The sequence below is a fragment of the Branchiostoma floridae genome, chromosome 16 (assembly GCF_000003815.2).
Source record: "Branchiostoma floridae strain S238N-H82 chromosome 16, Bfl_VNyyK, whole genome shotgun sequence".
NCBI classification, from domain to species: domain Eukaryota; kingdom Metazoa; phylum Chordata; class Leptocardii; order Amphioxiformes; family Branchiostomatidae; genus Branchiostoma; species Branchiostoma floridae.
The window spans coordinates 2,530,011-2,545,249 of record NC_049994.1 but is presented as its reverse complement, the minus strand read 5'-3'; the positions used below and the strand labels follow the sequence as shown (position 1 = coordinate 2,545,249).

The window sequence follows — 15,239 nt, the reverse complement described above, 5'->3', positions numbered from 1 at the left end:
TAGCAATGCTAGAGCAGTGTTTGCCCTTAACACGTTAGGTATGCCCATCCTACAGGGTTGCCTCTCCACCATACTAGGTGTAGCAGCCTTGTCCACCGCCCGTTCTTACATCTTTCGCACCTTTTTCAAAACGATGTTCTTGGTGATTCTGTTGAGGGCGCTGCATGGGCTAGTTGTTCTCCCCGTAGTGCTGACCTTCCTGGGGCCAGGTACATGTACTTGTAGAAACAATCGGGTTTGTGGGGAATCAGAGAGTAGTCTATGAGTAAGTCAGCAATAAAATAATTGTGGCACCGAGTAACGATTAGTATATTCCATTTTGCACTGATGAAGGTGACAGACAGTCACTGAAACGTCTGCAGAAGAATAAAAAGAGGTTGTGAAACGAAGAAGACTGTTCGAGTATTCCTTGAAATCTATAAATTTTTTCCAAGCTTTTTACACCTCAATGACCAACAAAAAAGTGGTCTTGCTTAAGTCGCCCACCCCGTTTATATACGAAAATGTTCAACTCGCATTACATACGAAAAAGACGTCAAACCCACTAGAAAGTTTATGTATATTTTATAGATTTAAAATAGATGACATATTCACGTTCTGTTCTGTATACCACTGTCTTATTTTACAATTAGACCACGAGCATGATCTTGAAATAAAGTTATTATTATTATTATTAGTAGTATTCAAAATGCAGATGGCTTATCTCATTAAATCCATACATTATTGAAACCCTTGAGTTTACATTATGTATCATCGGTGTGTTTTGATAATTGTCGAAACTGGATGTTGCAAAAAATGTCTCACTTTTAGCACACTTGTGGGTTCTCATATGTAAAGAAAAATTAGACTTGTGAGTTGTCCTGTACCCACACCCCCACAAATGTAGGGATTTTCGCATGTTTTGCTTCTACATGCTTTGACAAATTACCTTTCTGTGTTGCAGAATAGTCGCACTTGTTACACTTGTATGGTTTTTCACCAGTGTGTTTGGCTGCTATATGATTGCGTAAATTGGATTTCTGTGTTGCAGAATAGTCGCATTGGTCACACTTGTAGGGTTTTTCACCTGTATGGGTTCTCATATGCTGTACTAAGTTAGACTTTTGCGTTGTCCTGAACCCACACTCTCCACACATGTAAGGTTTCTCGCCAGAATGATTTGTTTTCACATGCCTTGATAAATTGCATTTCTGTGCAGTAGAATAGTCGCACTGGTCACACTTGTAGGGTTTCGCTCCAGTATGAGTTCTCATGTGAAGGGATATGTAGGACCTATGAGCTGTCCTGAACCCACACTCCCCACACATGTAGGGTTTGTCTCCGGTGTGGTTTGCTATATGGCTGTTCAAGTTGGATTTCTGTGTTGTAGACAAGTCCCTCTGGTGATACATGTTTGGTTCTTCACATGTATGTGTTGTTATATGTTTAGACAATTTAGACTTTTGAGTTGTCTCAACACGCACGTAGGGTTTACCGACTCTGTGCTCTGTTCTTATATGGTGGTGAAGGTGGGTTTCCGTGTGTGCAGAATAGTCACACTGGTCACACTTCAAGGTTTTTTCTACCGGTGTGTTTTAGTGCTATATGCTTGTCTAAATTAGATTTCTGTGCTGAAGAATAGTCGCACTTGTCACACTTGTAGGGTTTTTGACCAGTATGAGTTCTCATATGCTGTACTAAATTAGATTTTTGAGCTGTCCTGTATCCACACTTCTCACACATGTATGGTTTCTCGCCACTGTGTTGTGCTTGTACGTGCCTTGACAGATTCCCTTTTTGTGTTGCTGAATAGTCGCACTGGTCACACTTGTAGGGTTTTTCTCCAGTATGGGTTCTCATATGCTGGGATATGTAGGACCTACTAACTGCCCTGTACCCACACTCCCCACACATGTAGGGTTTGTCTCTGGTGTGAGTTGCTAGATGACTGTTCAAGTTGGGTTTTTCTGATGTAGAATGGTCACACTGGTCACACTTGTAGGGTTTTTCTCCTGTATGCTCACTCACGATCTTTAAGTAAACCTTTTTGTCTGCCGTCTGCTCTTCGGCAATTATTGAAGTGCGGCAAAAGTCAATATGGGAAACCCCGGCGGGATACCCATCATGGCGATTCTGCTCTACCCCGATGGGAGACCCAGATTCTGCCGTTGCACACATCAGGTTGACTCTTGGTACTGCCGTCTGGTCTTCAGCAATACTTGTTTTGCTAACACAATGAAGCTGGTAAACCCTCGGTAGGAGACCCACCATCATGTTCTACATCGGTGGGAGACCCATATTCTGACGATGCCATGTCCTTCCTAATAAGGAAAGGAAGAAGTTATCTTTATAGCCTTTTGCATGACGTTGACAAAAACATGTCATAGAAAATTAGTAGAAAACAAACTTGTTTGAGTTTGAGCTTGATCAGACAATTGTAACCCACTGCATAACAACTCAAAACAGTTTTAGTATGTTTTGTTGAAAACAGAAGTGTTTTTTTTTTCTTTCTTAATATCTAAGCTAGATTAATTTGCTACAATATCCATCGCAATCCTGATAGTCTATAGTTACTGTTGAACCCGTCAATCTTGCTCAGGACTAGTATTAATAGTTAGTAGCTTACTAGTGCTTAGAAGCTTACGACTTATGCAGACCATCTTTAAATTTCAGACTGCACAAGGTTTTCCGCATTCCGGTTTTTCCACAAAAAAAAAAAAAAAACATGAGACAGGCTAAAACAGTCTCTCCCTCCCCATTCTCATTTCTTCCTTGCTTTCAAAGGTATTTCCACATTTTTTTTTGCGTTTAATCATTTGAAGGCCTTAGATAGAATTACAAATAATTTAATATCACCCCCAAAACACCACTTATACGCTCCAAAGCGGCCACGTTACCGTATTTGACCGCAGGGGTTAGACGTATATTTGGTTTCGCCCCCCTCCCCATGTATGATATTCACATTCAGAGATCTCCTACAACCACATGACTTCCGTTTGTCCCCCAAAGAAATGGCCTAAACTGTTGTGGTCGGTATTAAAATTCTTGGCTGCTCACTTTTAATTCTTACCTGCTTCCTAGACTGGTTTTCTCCTCGCGTAAACCGGGACTCTACCTGCTTTGTTCTTTCGTCGTAGCGTGGGGTCAGAGGTGAACTACTGCGGGTCAAAGGTCAAACCTGTTCCCCTGATTACTAATATACTTGACTCCCGCCAGCACGTTGAAGAACGGCATGTTTTATCCTGAGTCTGACCTCTTTATCTTACGGCTTGCACCTAACGTATTCTGCAGTGTCAAGTTCAAACACCCAGACGGACAAAATCAAATTTGAGAATGCACGTATTGCCACCACCAACCCATGAACCTAATATCATCGCGATGTAAGTATTTTCTTTTCCCACCCGCCCTCATCGCTATTGCTGTGACTCGGCTTCCAACGCGGGACTTCGGCACCCGTCCTAATTGGCATGTTAAAAGCCTCACGACTCTTTGATACCCAGGAACAAAACTTATAATTGTTTTATAATATGAATCTATTGGTGAGCGATTGAACAGAAGGCAACGGGAACCGTGACCGGACTCCGACTTGGCAGAATAGGCGACTTTGGCCACAGAGTTAGGGATAAAAGCCTAGTAGGAGTTGATTGAGGCCTTGGAGTGAACTGTCCGGCCGGCGGACAGACTGCAAAAACTGACTGAAATACCAAGGACCTCATATAACGTCCTTGAAAATACCATGGCAACTCTTTTGTCACTATTTGGTCAAATTCCTTTTTTTTTTCATCCAATTGACACATCTGCTTGGACGAACCTCAGACTGAGGACTTATTACGACGCCTTGCAAAGTGTTTGCGATAGTAAAATATCTTCCTCTCACCCGCAGTAGTTCACCTCTAACCCCTCGCTACGACGAAAGAGGAAAGCAGCTCGACACCCGGTTTACGCCGGGAAAAACAAAAAAACAAAATCCTCATAAACATCAATGATGCCTTTAAAACTCCATTCACCTACAGGGATGAATGGAGTGCCGTCGCTCAGGGAGGTTACGGACGTCTTCAGACGAAGCAGCTCTAGATCTCATCGGATGTTTCGACCCTTATCCGTTACATCCTCCTTCTGTCGGGTCCAGCAGTGGTGGGCAACCCACTACTCGTCCGCTCCTCCCGGCTTCCAGCCTACTTCCTCCCTTTTTCCTCCACAGCCAACATGAGGCAGCCTCTGCTGTTTCTCCTACCCTTCGCACTGCATTCTTTCTTGCTCTTCCAGTTACCCCTAGTGCTGTTTGTAGCTTCCATGTAGACTGAGCTGGGAAACCTCGACACACTACTTCTACAGGGAACAGCCACGGCTGCCATCCTTTCTCTCTGCAACACTGGAGCAAGTCGTGGTATTTTCTCACCTTTCTCTCATGTGCCTCCTCACATCTTTCCTCCTACGGCACTGTAAAGCTCAATCAGTATGCTTTTCTTTCCTTCTTCTGACCATAGTACTGCGTCTGGCCGTAAGTTTGTCTGAACTACTGGGGGGAAGTGCAGCCTTCTTCCAAAATCTACCTTCAGCTCCCATGCCCTCGCCTTCTGTAGTATGCTCGCTTCTGATCTTTCTGTCGCGGGACGACGACTCTTCTCACCCTCTCTAACAAATGCCATGGCTGGCGCGAGTTTTGCTTCCACGTGGCGCTTTTTTCTCCTCTCTACTTCCAGGATGCTAGCTAATATTGGTCGACAGCACCTTCTCATGGCACCACCGGTACTTGCCCTGGGCGAGGGCTACTTTACAGCTGGAGAGGATATGAGCCATTATTCCTCTCTCACCACAGAGCTTGCAAGCTGGGTCTTATCTTATAAGAGTTTCCATCTGTACAGGTTTACTGGTGAGGGTAGCGTGTCGTACACGGACGTAAGCATGAATGATACTCTGAATGGCTCCAACTTCCATAACTCAGCCCATGTGATTCTTCTGCTGGGGAGATTCCATTTCTTCCATGCGCCTTGCGCTGCCAACTCTACGGCCTTGGCCTGTCGCCTTTCCGACTTGCTCCTGTACCAGGGCTCGTCTCTCTTTTCTGTTGGCTTTCCCCCACTGTTTGCCGTTTATAGTCGCGAAGCAGATCTTTCACCCCTAGCAAAAAAGGGAGATTGAATGGCTCGGAGCCCATAAATATATGCTTCATGCAGGCCAATTTATTATTTTTATATTCATAAATGATGCCACATTATTCAAACAACACCACAAACGTATTTTGCACCTGGGTTTCTAGAAGAGCGGCTCGTCGAAGATTATTTTCAATTTACATACCTTTTGGACTTTTTCTTGGTTCTGTGGTGGCAATAACTGACGGTCAATCGTTACTTGGTTTTTGTTACTTTGTTATAAATCCAATATTTGTATTGTGTTAGGAAAAAATATTTTGTCTACATACTTTTGGCATATTCTATTTTCTAAAATGTCTAACCTGTAGTGAATACCAAAAGAAAATAAGCGACCACACAAAAGCAACTTGGTCTCGGTGAAATGATTTTTACTGCAGATTGTAAACTAACCTGCAAGGTGATCGAGTGTTGATGAAGGCATAAAGCACACTATGGTAGAAATGTGTAATGGTAGATATGTAGTTTTATATAAACGTTTTTGAAACTAGTTGATTATTTTCTGATAAATAATTACCCATATTATGGTTAAGGGGGGAAACTTTATCGTCTCATCTATGTATTGCTAAGTTTGTATAGTCTATCATGGATATTAAGTGTTTTGTACTCCAAAAGTGGGGCCGCGTAGCACAGTGGTATTGTATTCGGCCCGTGACCGAGAGGTCGCCGGTTCGAATCCGCCTGCCGTGTTGCCGGTCTTGTGCCCTTTGGAAATGCACTTTACACGACTTTCCTCACTTTACTCAGGTGAAAAATGAGTCGTCCCTCGGACAGGACGTTAAATGGAGGACCCGTGTGTGGGGAGAGCCATACCCTATGCACGTTAAAGAAACCGCCACATGTGCGAACATCCACCCGAGCGGATCAAACCATTCCGGCCAAAATAGGGGTAGGGAATCTCCCGAGCAGCCTTCGTAACCCCTGCTTCGCCTATTGGGTCAGTTAGTCCTCACTCATAGTGAGCAATTGGGCTGGTCTCAATCATGATGTTTCTGACCTAAGGCGAATATTTGCTGTTACAGTTCCAATAATGTAACCCGTAACATTGAGTGGCCTTCAGGCCTTGTTACGTGGTGACCATTGAGTAAAAAAAAAAAATGAAACTTTGAGAGAAGTAACACGACACGTGGAATACCCACCTTACTGGCTAGACAAAACAATCTTAACATCGTCTACTGCCTCCGTCTGATTCCACAAGATACAACACTTAATATCACATTATGTAACAGAGGTGTGATATAAATATAGTTCAATGTCATACATCTCTTTAGCCACTACTCGCATTTGCAAACTCAAACAAAACAATCTAGTTCACCCGTAGAAACCTGAATCAGACAATACGAATAATTTCTTTGAAATAGTTCATTGTTCTCCGCAGTGAGAAATGTTCTTTAAAGCAAAGCCTTTCGAGTAGAAAAAATTCCAACAGTAGAAAAATCAGGAGACTAGAATAAGATATGTTCTTATAGGTTTTTCCTAGACTAGCTCAATATCCTCAAATTGCTAATTGGTTATGTTAATATGCCTCACGGCCCTCACCCATGAACAAAATTTGGTTCAGAGTCTATTGGTGAGAGATTTGCCATCATACTCAAGATAAGGCGAAGCGAACCTCAGACTGAGGACTTAGCAGGGCGCTTCGTAACGTGTCGGCGGGAATCAAATATCTTGGGCATCAGGAGAACATATTCACCTTTGACCCATACCTCTTCACCTCTGACCCCTCGATGCGACGGAAGGACTAGTAGCCCGAGTCCCGGTTTACGTGAGGAGAAAAAGCATTGTGGCAAACAGGTAAGGCTTAACAGAAAGCAGTCAAGTGTTTGATATCCAACATAAGAGATTGAGGTCATTTCTGTGGAAGAAAATCAGAGAAATATGGTAGTTTATAGGATATTTCTGTATGTGAATATATGGTGGAAACGAAGGGGGAGGGGGGCGAAACCTAATATACGTGCGGCCCCCATTCCTCCGCACGTAATGTAGGAGGCTCAGTGGCCGTTTTTGGTGGATATAAATGGACTTTTGGGGGGATATAAATGGCCTTTTGAAAGATTTAAAATGGTATGCAATGTCATGGAAGGCCAACTGCTGTTAAGATTTCCCCAGTTTCTCTACTGCATCTTTCGTGTAAATGGAATTGCAATTTAGTGTAGCAGTATGGTCGACCCAGTTCACCAGTCAGCAGTGTAACAGAGCATGTAGGTCGAAGATAGGACTGTTCAGCCACATGAGGGCCTGCAGACCTTCCAGAACTTACCTCACAGCTCGAGAGAGTGATAACATTATCTGTGTTGTACATCCACTTTCATAACATTTCTAGATCTCCAATTCGTTGATATAATTGTATTTGCTTTATGAGAACATTTTCCTTCAATTTCCGTGCCATTCAGGGGAAAAAATGAACTGTAGTTGATATAAGAAATGTTCTAAGTGATATCAACGGATTGAGTGGCTAAAGTTGGGGTATTGTAACAACTTTATGATGTAACAGCCCTAGAAAATAAAATTTTAACTTGAAAGTTCATCTGTGTTTGTAGAAGTCATTATAGAACTAATTTAACTGTAATTAACAACACAAAAATGAACTCACCTAAATTGGATTGTTCATTCATTGACAAAGACTGGTGATGTTGGGTGAGTCCAATTTTTGTGTTGGAAATTACAGTTAAACTAGCTTTAGAAAGCAAAATTGTATTCACAAAAAATTGAAATTCTATGTGGTTGTTAAGCAGTAGATTAGTGAAATTATCTGATGAAATTATAGTTCAACGTAGTTTTTCTATAAATTCGAAAATGATGACATTTTATCTTATCTCTTATAGGCTGGGCATGGCAACGTCATGGCATGGGTCTCCCATTAAAGTAAAGCAGAGTTCCTTCGATGGGTCTCCCGCCGGGGTTTCCCAGATGGACTTTGACCGCACATCAAGTAATACCGAAAACCAGACGACAGACAAAAAGGTCAACTTGATTACTAAAAAAGTCGACTTGAACAGTGCTAGTGAGCATGCAGAAGACAAACCCCACAAGTGTGACCGCTGTGACTATTCTACACCATGGGGATCAAGCATAGACTGTCATCCCTACATGTGTGGGCAGTGTGGGTACAGGACGGTAAACAAAGGTCACCTATCCAAACACATGAGAATCCACACAGGAGAAAAACCCTACAAGTGTGACCAGTGTGATTATTCTACAGCAGAGAAAGGCAATTTGATCAGACATATTACAGCAAAACACAATGGAGACAAACCCTACATGTGTGGGGAGTGTGGGTACAGAGCTGCTATATGGTCTACTTTGTCCCAACACATAAGAACCCATACAGGTGAAAAACCCTACAAGTGTGACCAGTGTGACTATTCTGCAGCACAGAAAGGTACTTTGGACAAGCATATAGCAGCCACACACAGTGGTGAGAAACCCTACAAGTGTGATCAGTGCGACTATTCTGCAGTACAGAAGGTCCTTCTGGCCAACCACATAGCAGCAAAACACACTGGTGAGAAACCTTACATGTGTGGGGAGTGTGGGCACAGAACAACTCATAAATCTATGTTATTGATACATATGAGAACCCATACAGGAGAAAAACCCTACAAGTGTGACCAGTGTGACTATTCTGCAGCACAGAAATCCACGTTGGACTATCATATGACAGCAAAACACACTGGTAAGAAACCCTACAAGTGTGACTATTCTGCAGCACAGAAGGCCACTCTGGACAACCATACAGCAGCAAAGCACACTGGAGAGAAACCCTACATGTGTGGGGAGTGCGGGTTCAGAACAGCTCAAAAGTCTCAGCTATCCAGGCATATGCGAATCCATATCGGAGAAAAACCCTACAAGTGTGACCAGTGCAACTATTCCGCAGCGCAGAAATCCACTTTGGACCATCATATGGCAGCGAAACACACTGGTGACAAACCCTACATGTGTGGGGAATGTGGGTACGGAACAGCTCACAGGGCTAACTTGTCCAAACACATGAGAACACATACAGGAGAAAAACCCTACGCGTGCGACCAGTGCGACTATTCTGCAGCACAGAAAAACACTTTGGACTACCATATGAAAGCAAAGCACACTGTTTATAAATCCTACATGTGTGGGGAGTGTGAGTTTAGGACAGCTCGGAAGTCAAACTTGTCCAAACACATGAGAACCCATACAAGCGAATAACGAAATAGTTTTTTTTTCCAGTACTTTACAAAACACATTGGATAACACCGTTCAGTGTCACCACTCGTGGACTTGAAAGATGATAATGCGTGTGAAACTTGGCTTGGTTATTTCTAACTTACAATGTTGATGGAAGTCAACTGTGTAAGAATTGTAGAAAGGCGTAAAGGTTGATTAGATGATAAGTTGATAGATTTTTTAAAAGGCGTTCAAAGCAAGTTGATGCATCTAAACTGCGGTTTTCTTACTTTGTATATTCCTAAAAACTGTACCGTTAGGCCCACTAGCTTTGAAAATGTTGTCTTTTAAAAGTTTAGAATAGGTAGATTCAGTTGTGAATACCAGCAAAAGTGTGGTCTCGATGAAGTACGTTTGAACAATTACGATAGTATAAATGATTTTCACAACTTTTTTTGTCAACTAACCTACAAGACCAGTGTTAATGGTGGAATGAAGGAGGCGCACACAATTTAAAACTTGATAATTATTTTCTGAAATGCTAGTTCTTGTTCTTACGAATTAAACTGTGCACTTTAGTCCACTCATATATTGAAGTTTTTCAACTGACCTGTTTATACTAAGATTTACAATCTAACTGTATACTAAGTATTCCTAATATCTATTTTTTTAAACTAACCTGTTTATATTCTTTAAGTGTTACTCACTATATAATTAGCTGTACAGTTCTCAGAAAGCAACTGCAAACTGTATAAAATAAGATACACATCAACTTGGTACAGTTACTTTTTTGGTTTTGTTCCACAGAGTAAATAAAAACTGCATTTGAAGCAAATGTTGTCAACCATTCAGAAACCATCCAGACCAATTATAAGACTGAAGACTCGGGTTTTAGCTCATCTATGGTAGAATAGAATGTTTACCGTAAAACGTTGTTGTCTGCGATTCTATTTCAATGCGCTCTAATTACCTATAAAACCGCCAATTGAATTAACAAGACTTAAACCTTGTTAACGTTCTGCTGGCGATTTTTTGCCCAATTTAATTTCCCAGAGCTGATTTCGTCATCAGATCAGTAAAACTTGACCTGTGCTGCTGCTGCAGATTTAGTCCCCCATTTAATGGGCTTTACAGTGGTGTGTAACTTTTACTTGAGAAATACCCCAAACCTATAAAAGTACAGCTCAGCATGACAAGGGTTAAATATGCAAAACAAGCAATGTTGGAGACTATTTGGCAGCACAAGAAGTTAACTTCAATTACGTTGGTGAGAAACCCTACATGTGTACAGAATGTGGGTACAGAGCAGCTCATAGGTCTGCTCTATCCCAACACATGAGAACTCATACAGTAAAAAAAGAAACCTTCAAGTTTGACCAGTGTGACTATTCTGCAGCACGGAAACACCGTTTGGACGAGCATCGCACAAAGCACAGTGGTAAGAAACCCCTCATGTGTGGAGAGTGTGGGTATAGGACAGCTCATAAATCTAACTTATCCAAACATATGAGAACCCACATAGGTGAAAAGCCATACAAGTGTGACCAGTGTGACTACTCTGTTGCACGGAAAGGCAATTTGGATACTCATCAAGCAGCAAATACCAGGGGTAAACCCTACTAGTACATGTGTGGAGAGTGTAGGTACAGAGCGGCTCATAGGTCTGCTCTATCCCAACACATGAGAATTCAAACAGTAGAAAAACCGTACAAGTGTGACCTGTGCGGCTATTCTGCTGCACAATCTTCTGCCTTGGTCAGTCATTTGACAACAAAGCACACTGATGGGAAACCTTACAAATATGACCAGTGTGACTATTCTGCAGCACAGAAGGCCACTCTTTCACAACTCCTTCCCAGTCTGTAGTTTATAGAATCGTTTTCGAAACTTGTTAACTTGTTTTATGATGATTCCTGTTGTTACTGTTGCGCAGGAAACTTTAGACTTCGTATTATCTAATCCGTACCCTCTAATCAATGTATTACCTAGGATACTAGTAGTTAATTATTGTTAAGGGGGATACTTTGTACTTGAGTTCGTATTATTTCATTCGTGTCCGTACATTCAATATCAGAGTCTATAGCTTTATATTACTACTTTATATCAAATTCTATGTATTACTTAGTTAGTATAATCCATCATTAATATCAAGAAATTCTTCACACAGCACGAAAACGAATATTTAAGCATACTTTCCGAGATACTTAAATGTAGCCTGAAGGTGGGAAAATATTTCCGCAGAGTTTACGGTATCGTAAAGACCACGGAAACCATGGTTTTACATTTCCGTAACCTTTCCGTATTCGTTAAGGCAGATTAAATACATGTAATATATTTACATAACCTTTAAGCATCCTTATATGTGCCGTATATGAAACGGGTATTGCTTATGTACAGAAAACATCTACAGGCTTTGAACCGACCATACGTTCACATACAATCAGTTGACCTTCCCCCTTTTTTTTATTTTCGTGGTTCTCTAAGGTGGAAATTACCAATAGGAGATGATATCTTTTCATTGCCCTTCCGTTACAATTGATCTCATTTACATACTCTTATTAGTATAGGTCTATGGAGACCTCCCCCTTTTGTGTATAGGTGCAAAAAAAGATGTCAGAATGGTAGCGTTTATTTTTAAGAGGCATTGCTTTTACCAAATTAAGAGTATTTTTCGCTCAATATACCACATGCGCCGTTCACTAAAGCAGCGGCTTCAAATGAATAGTTCCTGCTGTGTTTGTGTGTTAAGTTTAACAAATAAAAGAAAATCTCCTCCTGTGTGAAAGCTACATATAACAGATACAATCTTTCCGATATCTTTCCGTTACATTTGAGCTGACTTTACATAAAAGGGGGGAGGTTTAAGCAAACCTCCCCCCTTTTATGTATAGGTGGAAAAAAGATGTCGGAAAGGTAGCGTTAATCATTACTTGAAGAAGAGGCATTACTTTTACCAAATTAAGAGTAATTTCCGCTCAATATACCACATGCGCCGTTTACTAATTTAAGCAGCGGCTTCAAATGAATGGCTCCTGCTGTGTTTGTGTGTTAAGTTTAACCAAGACAAGCAAATCTCCTGTGTGAAGGCTACATATAACAGATACAATCTTTCCGATGTCTTTCCGTTACATTTGAGCTGACTTTACATAAAAGGGGGGAGGTTTAAGCAAACCTCCCCCCTTTTATGTTTAGGTGGAAAAAAGGTGTCGGAAAGGTAGCGTTAATCATTACTTGAAGAACAGGCATTACTTTTACCAAATTAAGAGTAATTTCCGCTCAATATACCACATGCGCCGTTCACTAAAGCAGCGGCTTTAAATGAATGGCTCCTGCTGTGTTTGTGTGTTAAGTTTAACCAAGACAAGCAAATCTCGTCCTGTGTGAAAGCTACATATAACAGATACAATCTTTCCGATGTCTTTCCGTTACATTTGAGCTGACTTACAGTAAAAGGGGGGAGGTTTAAGCAAACCTCCCCCCTTTTATGTATAGGTGGCAAAAAGGTGTCGGAAAGGTAGCGTTAATCATTATTTTAAGAAGAGGCATTGCTTTTACCAAATTAAAAGTATTTTCCGCTCAATATAGTACATGCGCCGTCCACTAAAGCAGCAGCTTCAAATGAATAGCTCTTGCTGTGTTAGCGTGTTAAGTTTAACAAAGAAAAGCAAATCTCGTCCTGTGTGAAAGCTACATATAAAAGACACAATCTTTCCGATATCTTTCCGTTACATTTGAGCTGACTTTACATAAAAGGGGGGAGGTTTAAGCAAACCTCCCCCCTTTTATGTATAGGTGGAAAAAAGATGTCGGAAAGATAGCGTTAATCATTACTTGAAGAAGAGGCATTACTTTTACCAAATTAAGAGTATTTTCCGCTCAATATACCACATGCGCCGTTCACTACAGCAGCGGCTTCAAATGAATAGCTCCTGCTGTGTTTGTGTGTTAAGTTTAACAAAGACAAGCAAATCTTGTCCTGTGTGAAAGCTACATATAACAGATACAATCTTTCCGATGTCTTTCCGTTACATTTGAGCTGACTTTATATAAAAGGGGGGAGGTTTAAGCAAACCTCCCCCCTTTTATGTATAGGTGGAAAAAAGGTGTCGGAAAGGTAGCGTTAATCATTATTTGAAGAAGAGGCATTATTTTCCGCTCAATATACCACATGCGCCCTCACTAACGCAGCGGCTTCGCCTGAATAGCCCCTGCTGTGTTAACGTGTTGAGTTTAACCAAGATAAGCAACCTTTACTCTTGGTTAAAACTTACATATAGCAGATACAATTTTTGGAATATATAGGTGCAAAAAAGATGTCGAAAAGGTAGCGTTAATTATTATTCTTAAAAGAGGCATTGCTTTTATCAAATTACGAGTATTTTCCGCTCAATATACCACATGCGCCGTTCACTAAAGTAGCGACTTCGCCTGAATAACTCATTCTGTGTTAGCGTGTTTGACGAAACCAGGAAAATCAAAATATCCTCATGGGTGAAACATAAATATAACATATGGTATCTTTCCAATGTCTTTACGTTACCATTGAGCTCACTTTACACAAAAAGATGCTATGTACAGGTGCAAGAAAGATGTCGGAAAGGTAGCGTTTATTTTTTCTAGTAGTATCGTATGTATGATATCGTTCCGTTACCTTTGCCTTTGAGCTTACTTTTCAGAAAACTCTCTGAACTTTCTTTACAGAGGTGGAGATCGATAGTTACAGAAAAAGATGTTGGAGAGGTAGCGTTGAAAGCAAGGAAATTAAATATTTAACCTCCTTGTTGAAAGGAAACAACAGTCGCCGGGAGCACTGCGTACATGCCCCCGAAGATTGGTGGTCATAATTACGGCGTGTTCCCGTTCAGGGTAAGAGGACTAGTACTGGGCGGCCTGTCCAGAATGTCGCTCGCGGGTGGCTGTACCTTGCAGCTTGGCATCCCGACGACATAGCGTCCTCACTACCAGGTAACGTATCATGGGAATATAGCGGGTTTGCTGTTTATATAATGTACAAAAAAACTTTCTTATCATCTGGAAGAACATTTATTATCTACAAGCAATAATCACGTTCTCCCAGAAAGGCTGGTATTTTCAAGGAGCTTTTATCACTGATAAAAGCTCCTTGGTATTTTCTAGTGTGGTAACAGTTGTGTTTAGCTTAACCTTGGCTAAACAGCGTACAAAGGGGATTGTGTTTTTCAAATTCAAATTTATTCGCCGTCAACTATGAATAACGAACAACGCGGCATTGAATTTCTAATTAGCAGCTCCCAGAAGAGGTTCACGTGTGTCATGTGATAGGGCGTTATCCAATGACAGACAAAGGTGGGTTTTTTAAACCTAACGAATATGCCATAATTTATAGAAGAAACCAGTTTGCAGGGCGTCTGTTTCGGGACAAGTCAAGAAGGAGCCTTGGACCCGTTTCAACACACGGATTATCGGCGTGGCTTTGCCGCAAATGGATTCCAACGGAACTACAGGACGGAACGGACATAACCATAGGACACTCACGGCTTGCCGGAAACGGAGTACGTATGTTGGAGAGTCTTCAACGGGGCACAACTCAGGGTGAATTCAAGACTGTGTCGTCTTGACCATCATAAGCTGGCGGAGACATGGAGAGCACGGCCTGTTCATCACAAAACAGTACCCGTCTTCGGGAATCTCAGCGGATTTTTCCTAATGTGATGGCCAGATGGAACTATGTTGCTTGAAATGACGTCTTTCCAGGCGTATCGCCCGACACTGGACTCCAAGTTGTGGACTTAAATGTAGCGGAGATTCGTGCATGGATATTGTACACCGATTATCCCTCGGTCGACCAATCCAAGTCCACAATTAGAATCACAAGATAGTTTAGACGGCGAAGCCATAGATACCGGTGTAGGTATGATTCACACCAAATAAGACACGCATACCCGATGCAAAAGTTCCAATTTAAGCCACACAAAACACATAAAG

General features: G+C 41.5%; 3 protein-coding genes across 3 annotated transcripts; 2 read left to right on the top strand and 1 right to left on the bottom strand.

The window, feature by feature from the left end:
• Window positions 1-1,529: 1,529 nt before the first annotated feature.
• Window positions 1,530-3,161, bottom strand: LOC118432720 (histone-lysine N-methyltransferase PRDM9-like). Its single transcript, XM_035844331.1, has 2 exons — window positions 3,050-3,161; window positions 1,530-2,300 (listed from the first exon to the last, which is right to left on the bottom strand). The coding sequence occupies exon 2, from the start codon at window positions 2,251-2,253 to the stop codon at window positions 1,543-1,545; it is 711 nt and encodes a 236-aa protein (XP_035700224.1). The 5' UTR covers window positions 2,254-2,300; window positions 3,050-3,161; the 3' UTR covers window positions 1,530-1,542.
• Window positions 3,162-7,958: 4,797 nt separating this feature from the next.
• LOC118403809 (zinc finger protein 135-like) lies at window positions 7,959-10,253 on the top strand. Its single transcript, XM_035802613.1, has one exon. It carries the CDS (start codon window positions 7,962-7,964, stop codon window positions 9,315-9,317), a length of 1,356 nt encoding a protein of 451 aa, XP_035658506.1. The 5' UTR covers window positions 7,959-7,961; the 3' UTR covers window positions 9,318-10,253.
• A 303-nt stretch (window positions 10,254-10,556) lies between these two features.
• LOC118403463 (zinc finger protein 436-like) lies at window positions 10,557-11,141 on the top strand. Its single transcript, XM_035802179.1, has 2 exons — window positions 10,557-10,848; window positions 10,972-11,141. Exons 1-2 carry the CDS (start codon window positions 10,557-10,559, stop codon window positions 11,139-11,141), a joined length of 462 nt encoding a protein of 153 aa, XP_035658072.1.
• The last annotated feature ends 4,098 nt before the right edge of the window (window positions 11,142-15,239 follow it).